Source organism: Vicugna pacos, chromosome 1 (genome assembly GCF_048564905.1).
Source record: "Vicugna pacos chromosome 1, VicPac4, whole genome shotgun sequence".
Taxonomy (NCBI): domain Eukaryota; kingdom Metazoa; phylum Chordata; class Mammalia; order Artiodactyla; family Camelidae; genus Vicugna; species Vicugna pacos.
In genome coordinates, this window is record NC_132987.1 from 52413794 (window position 1) to 52432128 (window position 18335).

Consider the following 18335-nt stretch of genomic DNA (forward strand, 5'->3'; position numbering starts at 1 on the left):
ACTCAGAAGTTGGCTACCCTCCCATCCTTTACTCATCATTTTCCCTAATGGCTTCTCGTCTTAGGGCCCGGAGCCTGGGCTTAACTTCTTAGCCAGCAGTTTAACGTCAGTCAAGTCACCTACCCAGTGGGATTCCTAATTTCAGCGGTAAGCTGGCAAGTATTTTAAAACTGGCTCTCACGGAATGCAGGGGAAGAGGCGCCGACTTACAGTTTTTGCTGATTTCCTTGATGTAAATGCTCCCACCGTGGCGAGTTTCAAGCTGCCAAGGTGAAGTCATTTAAGTGAAGCTGGGAAGAAGTACGTGCCCTTGGCTCTTCCAAGCAGGTCCTAATTGCTACCCATCAGGGTCCTTGGACTCTTTAATTAATTGAAATTGATAAGGGGCCAGATGAGGAATTCAGGCATGGCTTTATGGGGACTCGAGCTGAAGCAGGAGGGAACAAAAACACAAGTATCAGGTGCCCTTGCTCACTCCCTGAAGGGGGATGATGAGCTGGTTCCTTAAATGGGGTGAGGATAGGGGCGGATTGGTTGGTTGGGCTGGAGGGGTGGTTTAGATGGTCTGCCCAACCCCTTGGTAGCACCTTTTTGTATCTTTTTGTTCATAATTTGTCCCAACTGTGCATGCATGTAGTTACTTTTAGTCCCTGATAGTTTCTTGTGTTTTGTTGCTCGAGACTAGACGTTTGTCCAGGTGCAAGCACTGCAGTAAAGGGTCCCAGGTCCCAGTGTGTCTCATAATGACTCCAGCACAACACTGTTTCTTCCTCAGTGAAATGAGAATCAGTACATATTCCTGCTCACAGAATTATTTCTGACTTAATCTTTCATTTTTTTCAACAAGTATACTTATTTATTGAGAATCTACTTAGGTCAGAGGCACTATGCTAGGTACTGGGGGAGCTCGCCATCAGGAGTTTTGCAGCTCAAATAAAATAATACACGTTAACCCAAAAAACCCCACCTTTTTAATCCTTAAAATTCTATACAGCAACTGCAGGGATTAATTTGAATTAGGTTTAATAAATTGGGTTTACAAAGGACTTCAGATCCTCTGTTCAAAAGAGCTGTATGTATGTAAGCCTATTTTGTCATCATTTAGTATAATAAGGTATTGAAGATCACATCTCTAGAGAGATTTAATAATAATTTCTTTGTATCCCACACACGTTGGAAAAGTATTTGGAATAGTTTTTATGTTAAAAAGTAGAAATATAGAAGAAATCCAGTGATCAGAGAGACAGAAACTGAGACACAGAAGGAGAGAGTAAGAAACAGGTGGGAGTTCAGCCACTAAGCAAAATTCTTGGGAGTACTTATATTTATCTAATTGTTAAATTAATGCTCAAGAAAAACCATTGGTTCCAACATGTTCATTGTATGGGTTTATAGTGTTTTCTGTTGTTACAGTTTACAGTTCTGGGAATTTATGAAGCAATTACAGAACATCTAATCAAAACAGAAGAAGGATGTAAAACTAAGAACATGATTTCCTAAGTCTGAACCCTCAGGACCTATTCTGTACTGAATGAAACAGGCTTCTGGACAGTTGGCCAGATCAGTCTCCTATACCTTCCCCTGGGATCCTGCATCGATTCTCACTGTAGCCTGGCGGGCCAACCATCTCCATCCTGGCTCCTCCCGGCACCCAGCCTCCCTGGCTCCCCTTCCAGACTCTGTCCCAGCAGCCTGCATCTCATGAAGCCCCGTGTGTAGACAGGACTCCTAGCCCCTCATGTTTCCTTCTTCCTGAAACACCCTCCCCTCTTCCTGCACGTGCTCAGTCTTACAGAGAACAGTTAGATCTCACCTCCTCCAAGACCTCTCCAGACCACGCTGATTCCTTCTCCTTGCTGTCTTATTGTATATGCAGCTACACATGACCTAGTCAACTGAGGTTATAAATTAACAGAAAGTCCTATGACTTTGACTTCTTTTCTTGTGAGAAATGAAAAGCAAGGTGTGATTAGATCAAGGACCAGGTAGTAAATTTTTCTACAAATAGAAATATATTTACAGAATAATCTTAGAGTGAGGAGGGAATAGTAAAGATGATCTAGTCTTATTTAATCCCCATAATCAGACGTGCCAAAGGCCCTGGAGGTGGAGAAACTGAGGCTCGGGGAGGTGAAGCCGAACGCCCAACCTTCTGCCCTCAGCACGCGGGACCCTCTCGGCGTCGCACCCGCAGCCCCAGCTCGGCAGCACCGGCCCTGCCGCCCCCACTTGCGGGATGACGGGTCCTCTTGGCCTTGGTTTTCTCAAGCGTAAGGTGAGGATGCGAGAAGCTCCTCCGTAGGACTCCTGGGAGGAGCCGGTGAGCGACGCACGTGGAGACGAAACATAGAGAAGCTTCCGAACCAACCGTGCGGCTGTTGTTTTACACACGGGACGGCGCACCAGCGCGGGGAGGAGGGTGGTGACCCTCCGCCTCCCTCCATGGGTGGCACCTGTCAGCATGTTTTGGCACCGCGTTCACTTAGGACCTCATGTCCCTCTGACGGCCCCGTGTTTCCTGTCATCAGAACTTTGTATGTCCTTCCGCTGGGTGCAGTGGGATGGAGCAGAGCTCAGTGGGGGTCTTCACCCCCTGGGCCTGGGTGCACCCGGTACGGAAGGCTCGGGCTTTCCCACAGAAGTGATGCTGACGCAATAACTAAGTTATGTACTGTATGGAAGACATAGTGATTAGAAACACAGACCGTTGCGCTGTTTGCCTCATGATTTAGAAAGGATCTATTTAGAAAACAGAAAGAAACAGACTCACAGACAGAAAACAAACTTATGGTTACTATGGGGAGGAGGGGATGGAGGGATAAATTGGGAGTTCGAGATCTGCAGATACTAAGTACTATATATAAGATAGATAAACCAGTGCATACTGTATAGCACAGGGAACTATATTCAACATCTTATAGTAACCTATGATGAAAATGAAAAAGAATATGAAAAGGAATATATGTATGTTCACATATGACTGAAACATTAGCTGTACACCAGAAATTGACACAACATTGTAAACTAACTGTACTTCAGTTAAAAAACACTCTGAAATAAAACATAAATAAATTCTTAACTAAAAAGCGTAATGCAGTAGAGGGGTTGTTCCCAATAAAATTAAGTTTTATTTTAAAATAAAGGATTTTATTTAGCTTTTCAAAGTTTGATTTCATTCCCCCAGGGAGGAAGAATGCCTTTCCCTTCACTTTAAACTATAAGATTAAAAACAAACAAACAAACAAAAAACCCTGTGAAGTTTATCATTTATACTGCTATTGAAATGGTATAAAAGAGAACATATTATTTATGGCTAAAGAACAGAGCTAGTCTAATGTCCACAGCCAGAAGAATAAATGAATAAGATATATTTTCATTTCAGTAAGATAACAGATTGTAAGTTTAAATAATGAATTGATTACAGATGCCCTATGTGAATCCTGGTAGTAAGATATGAGTCAGTGAAATCTAATCAGAGTGTCATTTCTCTGTGTCAGTGACTTAAAATTAAGGCAGGGCAGAGTTAAGGTAGAAAACAACCATTTTGTTGTAGGTACAAACACATGAATGATTCAGAAAATTATTCTTCTTGGCTATCACAACCACGTGACATTAACATTAGAGTTGATCTGATAGTACTAGATCTCATCTGCTCAAGAAAAATCATAGTTCTACTAAATGATGTCAAACCATTATCTTTTACACAACCATGAATTTTTCCCTGGAAGCGCATTTGTGAAAGAGCACTCACTGGTCTAGGCATCCTCGTCCTGAGTTCTAGGCCCACATCGACATCTAAAGCTGGGAAACCTTAGGCCAGTGCTGGAAACTCTCTGATGCTCAGTTGCCTTATCTGTGAAATGGAGTCATTTCCGTGCTTCCTGCTTAACAGGGCTGTTATGAGGACAAAATGGATTAGACTGTAAACTGTTAAGTGCTGTCCATATGTGAGGTAACTTGATTACCATCCTCATCTCTCTTTTGCAGAGGATTTAAGTATATTTCTTTGTTATTTCCGTGTGTATGATGGACAAACCCACGTGTTACTTTGAGAAATACATTGTTTGTATCCAGTTACTTTGCAAATCTGCTGACGTGTGGTGTGGATCCCTTGAAACGGCCTCAGCTGTGTGCCAAGAAAATTTTATTCGCTGAAACTGGAATTAGAATTTCATATAATTCACACATCATGAAATAGTGGCTTTCTTCTTTTTTTTCTTCAACCATTTAAAAATGTAAACACCATTCTTACCTTATAGGCCATACAAAAACGGGCATTCGGTCCACCCACACAGTTGTATTTGCTGACTCCTGATGGAGAAAACAGGAAGAGGTGGGGGAATTCAGGGTACTGCAACGCGCAACCTTTTCTTAGTTGCAGAATTGTGTTAAAAAAAGAAAGGAAGAAACCTGATGAGGTTAGAGAGAGAAATATGGCAATGCGGAATAGACTATGTGGGGTTCCTTTGGGAGAACTTTGGTTTTTAGGGGTGTAGTGAGGCTTTAGAGGGTTTTGAGCAGAGAAATGCCATGATCTGACTTAGGTTTTAAAATTATAAAGTGCAAATTTAACCTGGTTTTATCATAGGAAGTGGTTGAACTTGAATGGATGAATTCAAAAATAGGGGAAAATTCCTTTCTGATACTTAATTTTTCTCCCAGCTGTGTGAGCTCAATTAGTTCTTAGCCTAACCAAGTAACAGGTGGGGGAACACTGTTAGAGGCTGTCTACATGGATCTCAACCGGGATGAAGTTTATTTCTCTCCTTGTTCCAAAGGCTTTTCTCTGTTGAATCCAATGCCATAGAAATGCATTTGAATTCCATTTAGACCCTGACTGGTCGCTAAAAAGCTCCGAGTTTGAATACTTACGCTGAAAAAAAAATGTTTTTTCTTTTCTGAGACTAGTTTGTGCAATTCAGCAACGGGAGTGTTTTTACTGCAAGTTCTATAAATGGAAGGGCCATGGCCTATTTTCTGTTTTAGTCACCACTTCCCTGGGCAGATTGTTGGCTGCGGAGATGAGGCTGAGTAAATCATCTTAATGACTCAGTGGAATTGCCTTGTGCTTCTTTCCACACTCACAACTCCTATGTTAAAGGGGGACTGTGAGGAGTAAATGAGGATTAAATCACAATTAAGGCAACTAGCACCATGCCTGGCACCAGGTAGTTGCTCACGAAACGACCCAGATTCAGGTACTTAACCAGGAGGGAAAGGAAGGAACCCCTTTGCTCTGGCCATTGTAGTCATGGGCTCCTCTATCCCACAGCTTCTGCTTTTCATTTCTGGACAAGTTTTGTGCTAATTCATTTATCCAGATGTTTCCTGCCTCTTTGTGCAAGAAGTATACAGCCCTTTCCCTTTAGTTGTCATTGCCAGGGAGGAACACCTGGGCACCCAGAAGAGGTCTCCTTCTGGAGTCCAGCTTCCCTGCATTCACTCTCAGCCAGATTCTTCATTTGGTTTATGTCATCACATTTGAAATTCTTACCTCAGAGCTCTTACCTACAAAACGTCCACACATGAAAATGGTAGCGTCTAAACAAAATGCAAGTGACACCTGGTAGTCCCCCTGTGCGAAATAAATAGGATGAAGCTCTTAGCACAGCACCTGGTTCTGGGTAAGCTTCCACTCACTACTCATTGGTACCATCGAGTGTTTTTTCCTCAAAGAGGAAAACACCTGGGGTTCAGGCCTTCAGAGAGGGAAATAGCATGTCTTTATTTCTGTGCTAAAAAGGATCCATAAAAAGTAGTGCATAAAGTGTTTACCTTTCTTTTCAGAAAGGAAATATATATGTGTGTGTGTGTGTGTGTGTGTGTTTATATATATGTGTGTTCATATATATATGAAATCAAAAACAAAAATACAGTTTCCTCACTTTAAAACTATGTGGAAAGAGCTGCTGCTGAAGGAGCAGGATCTAGAGTGGTCCCATGCCACCATCTAGTGGACAGCTAGGGAAAAGCCAAATTTAGAGCAAAATAATTGATACAGTCATGATTTTGTTTTCTAAGTCTGTGATTCACCAAAGATGTCTTTTTTAATCAGAATAATTTAAATTCCATATTAGACCCACTAGTTAAGAGATTTCATTCAATTTGTTAAAGCAAAACGACAATACTAGTATCTAAATTTTAAGCCCCAAAACTACATTTCCTAAATCATGTAGTAATAAAGGTCTGCTGAGAGGAGAGAGAATGATTCCCAGGTATTATCAGCATGAATTTTCATGGCCCATCAATCCCATCCACCTGGTCCTTCTCTACCAACAAACTGTGTTTACTCTGGCATGTGGATTGGGAGTGCCGCAGGGAACAGGGCTATGTCTTCCCAACACACTGCTGGACACTGGCTGGGACCAGAGTCGTTCTGTTCATTTCCAAGAATGCAACCATCTTTTGTAACCAGGTGGATCCTTGGCAAGGGCCTGTGTTCTTGGTTTGGGTTTGGTTGTGTATGTGTGTGAGTGTGTCTTTTTCTTCTCCTACTATTAAAGGCAGTTCATGAAAATGTAACCTGCCTCCTCCCCTGGGTGTTTATGAGAATTTCCTTTTTGCCTTGGATGAAAACAATGGCAGTCAGATTGCCTCCAAAACTAAGTAACAACAGCACATATGAAGTATCCAGAGTTGTCCTGAGACCTCTTGTTACTATTGCAATTACTGTTAACAATAGTCATAGCACGGGCTATTTTTGAGTTCCCAGCCACTTTTGCTAATCCTTATACCAATCCTACAAAATAGGCAGTATTATCCTTGTTTTAGAGGTAAAGAAATGGATGCTCAGCAAAGTTAAGTGGCTTAGTCAAGCTCACACAGCCAGTGAGCTAGTAGCAAAGTGAAAACTGCACTCAGGTCTGACTCCAAAGTGCCTGCTCCTAATACCAGGGCATGGGCATCTCATTCATTCACTCAGGTGTCTATGACCTGCCAGACCCGGAGCCTGAGATCCTGGAGTCCCCTCAGTGCTGCCACCTCCATAAGACCTAGGAATTAGTACCTAAGACTCTTGGTACCACAGAGCCCATGGTCATTGGGTCCAGGAGGAAGGGATTAAATATGGAAATGACAAAGATACAGCAAAATTGCCCCCAAAAGAGCTGTACTTTCCTCCCCTGAAAAACCAGGGGCTTTGACAGAGGGATGTTCTCCAAGGCTTACAGGTTCTAAGAATTCTGGGTTTCTTCCAGGAGCCATGCGGGATGATGGGTGAACAGGGTACTGTCTCTGCTGCCAAGAGCCTGGGGCCCACGGGGGAGACACATGAGGGCTCGCTCAGGGCAGATGCAGTTTGCCTCAGAAGAAACTCTGCTTCCAAGGGTCCTGTGAGGAGATTGTGGGTGACCCCACCACCTCCATCAGCCCCTCTCCTCCTCTGTCTCCCAGAATAGAGCAGAACACAATAAAATAATAGAACAGAAGAGTAGAATAGAATGGATAGAATAGAACAGATGAGGACATCACACACTGTAAGCATAATATTGATTCATAAACGTTGGCTTTAATTTTATAAATATATATACGTCTGTACACTGTGTTGGGTGTAAATTTTGCACCTCCCTGCGGTTACACTTTAAGGAGTATGGAAAACCCTGCCCTGGACTAAACTGGGTGCCTGCGGGGTCCCAGGCAGCCCGGACCCTCACCTGTGGGACCAGGCACCGAGGAGGCCATGTGCACTGACAGTCCCCAGCAGAGAAGCGACATCTGGGTCTTGACAGTGCTCTGAGAATTGGTCCTCTTTCCAGCTCAGGCACATCCTTACCTGGAGGCAGAGAATGACCCAGACGACCCCGAAATAATGCAGTCAACCCGCCGTTAAGTGTGTGGGAGCCCCTCTGTGCCAGCCCTGCGCCAGGCTGAAGCCCCCTCCCCCAGTCCCACCTGCAGGGCTCGCAGGAGGGAAGGGAAAGCAGCCCCAGCACCGGGTCATCTTTTCACCCCTGGAGCTACTGACCCTGCCGAGAGGCTGGAACTTGTCCTCAGGTCTTTCAGTTCTCGCATTGCCTCCCAGCCCCGCCCACCCCAGGCTGCGGGTCTTCTCTGACTGATGGAGCCTCGGGGCCGGGCCCCAACCCCCAGCCTCCAAGGGGGCGGTTCTGGGGTCCTCGGCACCCGCGTTGTCTGGGGCACTGAGGCCGCGGCCACTGGAGACGCAGCGCTTCAGTTCACGCAGGTGCAAGGATGAAACAAGATCGTGTACGTCAGAGGCTGCAAACTCACATAGCTTTGGGGGCCAATCAGGTCGGCGGGGTCTGTCAAACCCTTTCTAAAGAGAATTTTCCCGACTCTCTTCCAGCCAGTTGTTAACTGACCCCAAGTGTTGCCAGTTTTAAAAAGGTTATACTGTCCAAAGAAAAGATCGCTATGGTTTTCATCAAACTCTGATGTGTATAAAGTGTCCAGGAAGTGATCAACAAGGTGGTGGTAATGGTTGGGTGGCAGCTTCTCAGGACCATCCCTCCACAGCCCGCCCCTAAACCCTGCTCCACACATTACTCCTGGGAAGTAGCAACATTCTTTGAGTGTTCACTTGGGTATCTGGCTCTGTGCAAGCTGCCCTAGATACAAGGACCAGCAGAAAAACAGCCTCTATTACAACCCTCCTTTGGAGACAGGGAGGTTGGTGACAACACTGCAGCCTAGTCTAACCCACCACCAGTCTCCAGCCTTGGTTCCTTTTGAGAATTCCAACCACCTTCTGGGAAGATGCACTCTCTAAAACCATCTGGAAATAACACTTTCAGCACCTAGTTTCTAGTTCCCATCTGAATTGCCACACAATTTTACCTAGATTTTTAAATGGTTTGTTGGTTTGCACTTAATTACTAAGGGCTTCTATTAGATGGTTTTTAATGTGCTGAATTTCAGTCCACATTATTTGGGGATAGTCATAAGAGGTTTTACAGAATCATCTAGGCTTCCTGGAGGTCACTGACTTTAAAAGCTGCCTTTTCCCCCCTTGTACCACCCCACCAATATCACCCCCTGATGGTCTCATTTTCACCAGATGCTCTTGTATCTGAGTGCTGCCATTTCCATTTACACAGGGAATTATGGAGAGCATCTTAGTTATTTGAGAGGCTTTCCCCAAAACCCCTCTGGGCTCGGGTGACAGGCAGTTGGGAGAGGCAGCTCCAGCCCACTATGATGTGAGTGCACAGGGCAAAGTCAGAAAGACCAAGGATCTGGAGAAAGCTCCATGTTTGATAGGTTCACAAAAAATTTGCTTCCAGTAGTCCTTCGCTACTAATTGCCACCATGAACGTAGCAGACTTGAATTTGTAAGCCACAGCTTGGGTGTGTAACATTTGTGAATCTGTATCATTTCTGAACTTGTCTTATGCCCTATCACCTTCCTCTGATCACAAGCAAAATACTTATGGTGGTCTTGAGACTCCTTACCATCACTCAGAATTCACTCCAACTACCAAGTCCTTTTTACTGTTTCTTGAATACACTGAGCCTCCTGCCTCAGGGCCTTTGCACTGGCTATTCCCTTTACCTGGAATATGCTTCCCCCAGAAATTCCCAGGACTCAAACTTTCTCTTCACTCAAGTCTCTGCTTAGCTGTCTCCTTACAAGAAAGGGCATCTGCTCACCCTGTTTAAAGTAGCATGCATACCCTTTACCCTGCTTTGCTCCTTTTCTAGCATCTAGTACTACATGACATTATATTATATACTTGTTTGATTGTTGGCTATCTCTGCTAGAATGTTAGCTCATGAGAGCAGGGACTTTTATTTTGTCCGTTGATGGGGAGCCCCAGTACCTAGAATCGTGCCTGGCACATATTAAGTCCTCAATCAGTATTTGCTGCACTGTTTCACAAAGACTCACCCCATTATTTCCTTCACTAATGTCTATTTATGACTCAGCCAGAACAGAGTCTAATGTGTTGTTTTTCCTCCAGATTTCTACAGTGATCTTTTCTGGGAAGGCAACATTCTACAAGGATACACTTTAATAATTAAAACCCCCAGCATTTCTACCTAGACTAGCTTTGTCATGTTCCAATCTCTTTGCTTATGGCTCTGCCCCATGTTTCTGGGAAATTACTCAATAGATGCTCCTATTACTCTATTTTTATTATGAAAGAATAGAATTTCACCCACAAGAATTCTGTTTATCTAAGGTCAGACTCGCAGGTTTCTTGGCAGAGTCAGATTCTTCCCCTCTGGTTTCTCGTGTGTTATACCAAGGTTTACAGCCTCCTCTCTCCTCACCCCTGTCCTGTCTTTGCCTAGGTCTGTACCCTCTAGCCTTGTATTTTTTGAGTGTGGGTTGTGACTTGTGACTGATTGGGGGGAGGTAATTAAATTAATTTAATGGGTTGTAAACAGCATTTTAAGAAAAAATATAATTGGATAGAAAATACAGAAAATGTTTTCATTTTGCAGCTGTGGGACATATTCCAAACAGTTTGAGAGCATCGCTCTGGCCTACAGAGGTTGAAAGAAGTTTGAGCATAGTTTTCTCTTTAGTTGTCTTCAGAACATTCTAGAAGTAGGGCATATGTAGAAAATGGTCAGTTCCTTTGAAAATACCCCCAGCAGCAGTAAAAGTGACGGGCACACCTGTTTCTTGAACTGTATCTGCTTCATAAAGCAACTTTACCTGGGGCACTGAGAGCTGTCAACATTCTTTGCAAGAACACTCCATCCAAATCCCTGCTCTAAGAGACTTGACCAACCCTCACATGGCTGCTGGCAGCCTAAGGCCACATCCTGGGATGACCCAGATCTCCTTGCGAGTTTCTGTCAGGAAAAGCTCAAGGCTCTTGAAAGAATTTACCATTCGCCCTGGCCAACACCTGATGCCCTGACCTCCCTTTCTTACAGCGTTTACTAAAGAGGGCTTACAGTTGTAAATCCTTCTTCTGTTCCTTTGTGATATATCTGTATCTCCTACAACCCGGGAGTATCTTTCTCAAGGCCCTAAAAACCGTTCCTTTGAAGCGTAATCATCAGGAAGGATCCAACTCTCTGTCCCCACTGGGAGTTTCTCCCTCTCCTGCCAAACTTGGAGGAACTGGGTTAGTTTCACTAAGGGAGCAGGAAAATTTCCTTACACACAGATCCTCCTAAAGAACGGATAGCCAGGACGCCCATACCCTTGTTTGCTCTTTCTCCAAACCTGAGAAATGGAGAGACCCTAGAGACGCCACGGTGCTGGGGTAGTGAGGTTTCTAGGTTGGGAGACCCCAGGAGAGGCAGCAGGTAAGGAGGCCAGGCAGATGATCAGGGATGGGGCAGGCATGGGTGTCAAGGTCATGAGAGTCATGCAAGAATCAACAACAAAGGAGACATCTGAGCATGCACGAAGAAAAGGAAAATTCCCGGTGTTAGAAATAGACGTGGGAGTGAAAACCAGACTGATTGGTAATCGGGCAGGCTGATACTGGGCAGCTTGGGTGTGGGTGGGACCAACCTGGGACCCAACCCAAATTAGTCCCCATCACCAAGGGTCTTGAATTGTGGCAGCATCCAGGAGCAGAATATGAGGCATGAGCCCACTGGAGGAGGGGGTGGGGATGGGATCCTATATATAGGCTGCATCTCCAATGAAAAGGAGGCTGGTCCAGGAGACACCACACACCGGCAGGCAAAGAGCACCAGGGGCAGGAAGAGGAGCTGAGGAAAGCTGGGCAGATACCAGGCCCTTGCCAAGATGCTCTGACATCAGATTACCACTAAGATCCAGCAGGGAAATTGGAGGGCTCGGCAGTGAAGTTAAGGGCAAAACCCCAGTCTGATTCTCACTGGAGCACTGGCTGCTAGATCAATGGCCCAGGATTTACTTCCCACCTCTGAGACGGGGCTGTGCTTCCCAAGGTTTTCTGCCCAGAATTCCTAAGACAGAGCTAAGAATTTCTAACTGTAGGGAGGCCCAGGACTAAAGCAATTCTTGTGACCCCACATTTCTTTAAAGTCTCAGGTTTTTCTTTTCAACTGCATAGGATCTTTACATTGAAATTCAAACTAAATGATGACAAGTTTTCTGGTGCTCAGAGTCACAGCTCTCAGGCTCAGCTGCCCAGTTCCACGTGTCCCGATTTGAGAAGCACAGGTCGGTTAGGGCTGCAGAAACAACACAGTGATCTTGGTGGAGGCAAGGCTGGGAGGTCAGACTAGAAACCAGAAACCTAGAGGGAGCCTCCTGTAGGAAGGCATCAGGCCAGGCAGGAGGAGAGTCACAGTTTGCAAATGGATTGGTAATTGCTGGCTCAGTGAGGCAATGAGGTGTTAGGAAGGGAAAAGCTGTATTTTTTGCCATTCTGTGAACCAAATCCTATTAATTTTAGCCTATAAGTTTATCTAAACCCTCTTGAATCACTTAAAATGTTTCAAGTTTTCCCCTCATGAATTAATTTCTCTTCAGATACCAGTTATTCATATTGACCAAGCCAAGCAAAAAAAAAATTCACCAAGTAATTATATACAATATATTCTTACCTACTCCACACATATTTTATTGAATAAATTAAAACTTTGTGTTTTTACCCATAAACAATACATTTAGTTTGATCACTTAAAAGGAAAATACAACCTTGTATAACCAAAAATGCTCAAAGGATTTGGTTAACTAAATTTACCCATCAATATGAAAATCTAACCTGTCAAAATTGGTTTTGCTGTAGCCATGACTGAGATATTTGTGAATTCCATGAAGGTTGGCTCTTCAAATTGTAAGATCTAATACAACACCGAGATCAGATTCCAAGGGAAAAAAAGATTTTGCAACACCAAGTCAGGGCTTTATATAAGAAATTCCAATGGTGTTTACCCACTTTGAAAATTGTACTGAGTCCTTTCTTTTTCAACAAATAGGATACATAAGTAACAACAGTACCTCAAGGATTTTATAAATAGCAAAGCTATACTTTCACAGCTATAAGCAAATGACATTTGCATTTCCCTGAGAGCACAGTTTGCTTGAGCTCAAGGGCTGTGTGTGCATGTGTGTTTCCTCAAGCCAGTGTGTGCAGGATGTGATGAAAGCTAAGAGAACACTTATCTGTTGATGTTTGGGTGAGTTTAGCTTCTCATCCATTTCAGATCAGCTTTGGCAACTAAGGTCCCTTAACCTCCCCTATAAGTTCCAACTCTGTAGAGCCTCTGGGCCTCACTCTCTCATTTCAGTAAGATAGGAGACCCAGCAAGAAGCTCAAAGGCCCCGGGCAAATGTGTCTGACTGCTAGTCCTGCTCTGACTTTTCCTCACTTCTAAGAAGTGGGTTCCCTCCTGGAACTCACTTATCTGGAACCCCCATTCCTCATGCTCCCCTTCCATTCTTGAGAATGGAGGCATGCTCACAAACTCCAGGGCCCATGACATCATTTTCTAGACTTGTGTCCTTAAACCTGGCTTCGTCCCCCTCCTACCTCATCCTCTTCCTCCCAGCCAGGGTGCTCTATCCACTCAGAGGACCTGCTTCAAAGTCCAGCCTGCTGTGTCAGGACATCCCACATGCCCTGCCTGAGTCCCAGGGCCTTTTGTCTCCAGCTCATCGGGCACCAACTTGCCTCATCTCCCTGCTGGTAGTCTGGCTTATGACAGTTAACTTTCTGCCACTTGTTTGTTTGTTCGTCTGAGAATGGAAATTAGATTTTAAGAGCTTCCATCCCTGGCTTGTGCCTAGAAACCTAAATCCTGTTGATATGAAGTTTCCTAAAAATGACGTGAGCTTTTTTCTTTCCCTAAAAGTTACAGACTGGCACCTTCAAGTGCAGAATTCTGGATCTTCTTAGTAGGTGTATCTGTCTGCTAACCCATGCCATTATTGAGAACCCCTGTAGTGAGAATCAGGTTTACAACACAGAGATCCTAAATCCTCACTTTTCCAGCATAGGGTTGACTTGCTGACAGGCTCAAAATTTGCCAATTGCTCTAATCAAATGACCACCAGGACAAGGAGCTCTGTCTTTCTGAAGGGAGGCTATGTACCCCAATGATGCTATCACTGGATTTCCTCTTTGAAAGTTCTCTCCTGAAGCTTCTTTGAAATAGGACTGACTTCTCCTGTGGCTCATAAATGGTTTCTGCAGGTGATCCCAAAGAAAGACAAACATGTAAACAACAGCCACATCATTGACCTAACAGCACAGCTCCCCAAGGAGACCATTTGGAAGGAAAATAAAGACCCAGATGCAACCTCATAACTTCATATACATCTCATTTTTCTCTACCTTGATGAAAAGAAAATTTATAACATTGACCAGTAGCCTGTTTACCTGTTTATTGAGCATTTCTAGGGTGGAGATTTGTTTTATTCTTTGGTGTCCCCAAGGCCTGCCAAACATAAACTCCTGGAATGTTTGCTGAATTGAAGTAGATTAATGGTTTCAGCTGAGAGCTTTGTTAAGGTTATCAGTGTTCATGAGTAAGTGAGGTGTGTTTCTAAATGTCCACAAATCTGTCTGTATTTTCCCATCTCATTTTTCATAGCAGGGAGTGGAACTGTCACACCTGACCCTAAGGCACAGAGCTTTTCACACACCAGCATGCATTTATATTTATCCTCAATGAGCTAAGTAAGCATAAATAGAAACCTCACTTGCAGTTTTCCAAGTGAACTGTAGCTCCTTCTAACCAAAACTTTTCTATGAAAATGAAATTCACTATCAATCCTAATACCTCTACCTTCCCAAACTGCTGAGAAGTACAAGCACAACAGGGCACATCTGACATGAAAGAAAACTCTATAAAGAGATGTGAAATCATATGAGGAAAATAAAGGACATTGGGTAATGCAGTTACTATGTTATTGCCATTGTTGTTGCTTTTTAAGTACAGCGTATGAAACAGGATCTCTTAATCTGTTTGCCCAGTTGGGGGATTAGGATGAATTTCCAGTGAGCTCATTTTAAAGCTCTGTCTCTTAGACTGAAGAACAGACTCTGTTCTTTGTGTCAAAATTGTGCCAAGCCGATCCAGAAACAAACAAAAAAAGGGCTGAAAAGGATCCTGAAAATGAAAGTTCCAGGAGGGTAGGGTCCTAGAGACATGAACCCAAATCACTGTCTAAAAAGTAGAAAGTATACTGTCAAAAATAGTCGGTCATTCCTCAGTGGCCGGCAATGTAAGGATGTCTACATTTTTTTTTTAAAAAAATGGCATTCTGAGCCTCTGGAAAAATCTTTTCTACATTACAATACAACTGTTGGACATTAAGAGGCCAGGGCACTGGACTGTGCTGAAGGTACAATTCTTTCTGGCAGTGACAGTTCCAGTCCAAAATGGGCCCCCTGTAATCATAAGAAATACAGGCTTTTGATGGGGGAGGACAGAAATCTTTTACATCTTTCTTAGCAAACAGGTCTTCCCAGATCCATCTCCCCAGAATTGTCAGATGGAAAAACCTATGAGACACTCTTGACAAGGAGCCCAAAGCTCTAACACCAAAGATCCCATATGGTTTAAATATACGGGAAAAAAGGAAAGAAAAAAGAAACATTTCCTTTATTTCCCTGCCTTGCTGAGTGAATCCTTTAGCAAACTTGTCAGAACAACAACAACAGAGAGTTGTTTGTTTGTTTGTTTTTCCTGCTCTGAGACAGACAGCATCACAGAACCTGCGCTAACTTTGACAATGAAAGACCTAGGTTTAGACTCCGGATTTACTTCTGACTTGAGTGCCTAGGGGCAAATCACTTAGGCTCTCTTAAACTCGGTTTCCTCACCTGTAAAACAAGAGTGGTAACATCCAGGTACCAAGTCATTATGATGGTAAAGGCACTGATATGTATGACTGCCTGGCACAGAACCTGGCATGGGACAGGTGTGTCCTGAATGTTAAGTCTTACTCTTTTTCTCTCCTGAGGTAGGTCTCGCAAACACTCCTGGCTGATGTCAAGTGTCCCAAATCTTTGACTTCCAAGGAGCGCCCATGGGGAGCCGCGGGAGCCCCTGCTGTACGTGCGGCCTGTGACAGGAGTCCTGCTTGCTGCTGGAGCGGAGGAGAGCGAGGAAGGGCCCGCGCGCGGTCCAGCTCCCCGTGTGGCTCCGCCCTCCGCGCTCCCGCGGTCAGACCGACACGGCTCCCGGCACGATCCTCCGGATGTGGGTGTACGACTTCCTGATGGTGACGCTGCCGTGGTGCGACACCCCCCGGGGCAGGACGCACTCCTCCGTCAGTTTCTGGGCCTCGGGGTCCCAGCACAGCACCGTGGCGATGACCTCGTTCTTCTCGTCCCGCCCGCCGGTGATGTAGAGCCGGTTGTTGCAGGGCGCGATGCCGCAGCTCGCCCTCTCGTGGCTGAGCTGGGTCACCAGGCACCAGCTGTCCTCCAGAGGGCTGTAAGCGTACAGCGCTCTCATGGCCCCTCCTGAAGAGGAAAGGAAACAACGTGGGCATCTCACTGTTCTACTGGTTTTCTTCCCCGTTAACCACTGAAATCCTGCTTCTGGTTAGGTCACGTCTACCGTCTTGCCAATAGAAAGAATAGATTCATGGCTCTCCAGAAAGCCAGAATGGATAACCAGGGGCAGGAATTCTCATGCTGGAAACACTTCACGGTGCCCTTTAAACTCTGCAGCCAGGTGCTAACCTGGCTTCACCTGGTTGCCAAAGTGTACCATAATACTGCTCCCTGGAGAAGATACCACCTGGTGCAGGAGGTAGACCTGCCTCATAATCCCAGCTCTGCCAATTTTTGATGTGTAATCATGAGCACCAAGACCATAAGAAATTAGGGCCATGCACATAAAGCATCTGGCAGAAGCCCTGGTACATAGAAATCTTGCATTGTGTTGATATATGTGGCAGTGACAAGAGGTGGAGGCATCTCTTTGTAGACTGAGCATGATCTGGGACACCAGCCCAAATTACCCGTCTTGAGTTTAGACCTTGAAGCAGCGTCACAAGACTGACCATAAACATATGAGAAACCTGGAGCAAGGGAGAGAAGTGGTTTTTCCTTAATCTGTTCCCATGTTTTACCTCCAGGAAGCCTTCTCTGATTAGCTCTTACTTGCTGAAGTTATTTATTGTTGGCATTTCCTTAATCAGTAGTTCTTACTCCTGGCTGCACCTTAACATCACCTACACATTAAAAATACCTTGCACTGTTGGCCAGTGTCCTCCTTCTCATTCTGATATCGCTGGTCTGGAGTAAGGCTCAGTGACCCATGTTTTTGTAAAGAGCTCCATAGAGTATTCTACTAAGTAGTCAGGGTTGAGATGCAAAATTCTTAACAATTACATGCCAGCTAGTCAGACTTTCCTTCTGGCTAAATGTAACTTTTCACAGTCCCAAAAGCAACTGGTGAGAACAAAATTCCCATGAACACAAAGTAAGAAATCATAATAGCTACCATTTATTGGGCACTTATACTGTGCACATTTCAATTTCTGTGCATTACCAATACTTACAACACACTTTGTTCCCACAGCAACTTCTGGCTCCTCCCCTGGGCCCCATTATCCATCTGCTTTGTATGTCTCCTAAATGTGGGTTGTTTCTGCCTCCAGGGTTGCAAAGTAAATTCCACCAAAGTCTGGACCAATCCCATCTTCTCTTTCTTTTCAACCCCATCCACATCACCCAGGAATTTGAGGGTTCCCAGGAGGGGCTTGTGTGCTATCTGCATGGCTGCATGGGTAGGGGGCCTTGGTTTAATAAGAAGCCGTTCATTCACTTACCCACCACATAGATGCGATCCCGGAAACTCACTGCATTGATGCATTTAGCCTCTACTGGCATGGCCGACTTTAAATTCCACTTATTGGTTGAAGGGTCATAACACTGAGTCTTGTCTGTGGCCAGTTTCCCATTGGGCCCTCCTCCAATCACATAGAGCTTCTTCTTATGGCTGGTGGCTGCGAAGGAACTGACATGGACAAGGAGGGGCGCAGCCTGCAGAGGCACAGGGCACCGGGAGAAGCTATCAATCACACTGCACAGATTGCTGCAGTGGCTCACAGGACACAGGCCAGGAGCCAGGGGACACAAGCCTGAGCATCCTTTGCCTGAAGTCACAAGTCCTGTGGGCTTGACTCCCCTTAAGACACAGAGGATCAAAGCACACATTTCCCACCCTCCCTCCAGCTCCAGATGTTTCTATCCTGCTTCTCCCAGAGTCCAGCTCTCAGGGGAGAAGGGGGGAGACAGGAATAAGTGTTTATACAGCTGAAACCAGCCAGTGTTGGAGGAGGATGCTTTCTCAAACATACATTCATATTTACTTGTGTGTTCCTTCATTCAAAAAATCTGTACTCAGTAACTACTATGTGCTGGGCATTGTCCCTGGAGCTTACAGCTAGGAAGACAAGCTGGTGTAAGGGGTTCAGGTGGCCACAGGTAAGCAGACTCTCCCACTCTGGGACA

General features: G+C 44.8%; 1 protein-coding gene and 1 long non-coding RNA gene across 3 annotated transcripts in view; one reads left to right on the plus strand and one right to left on the minus strand.

Moving 5' to 3' along the window:
* LOC107033266 (uncharacterized) overlaps positions 1-15922 on the plus strand; it is a 37540-nt gene extending 21618 nt beyond the window's left edge. The window contains exon 5 of one of the 2 annotated variants that reach the window (XR_012073016.1): positions 15834-15922. This is a non-coding gene — a long non-coding RNA (uncharacterized lncRNA). Of the gene's footprint in view, positions 1-1413; positions 1922-15833 lie in introns of those variants that run through there. The other variant, XR_012073014.1, reaches the window with a different exon arrangement.
* Positions 14231-18335, minus strand: part of KLHL6 (kelch like family member 6) — a 54269-nt gene continuing 50164 nt past the window's right edge. The window contains exons 6-7 of the mRNA XM_006201061.4: positions 17651-17864; positions 14231-16334 (exon numbers count right to left, since the gene is read on the minus strand). Coding sequence (XP_006201123.1) covers positions 16033-16334; positions 17651-17864 — 516 coding nt within the window. The 3' untranslated portion in view covers positions 14231-16032. The remainder of the gene's footprint in view (positions 16335-17650; positions 17865-18335) is intronic.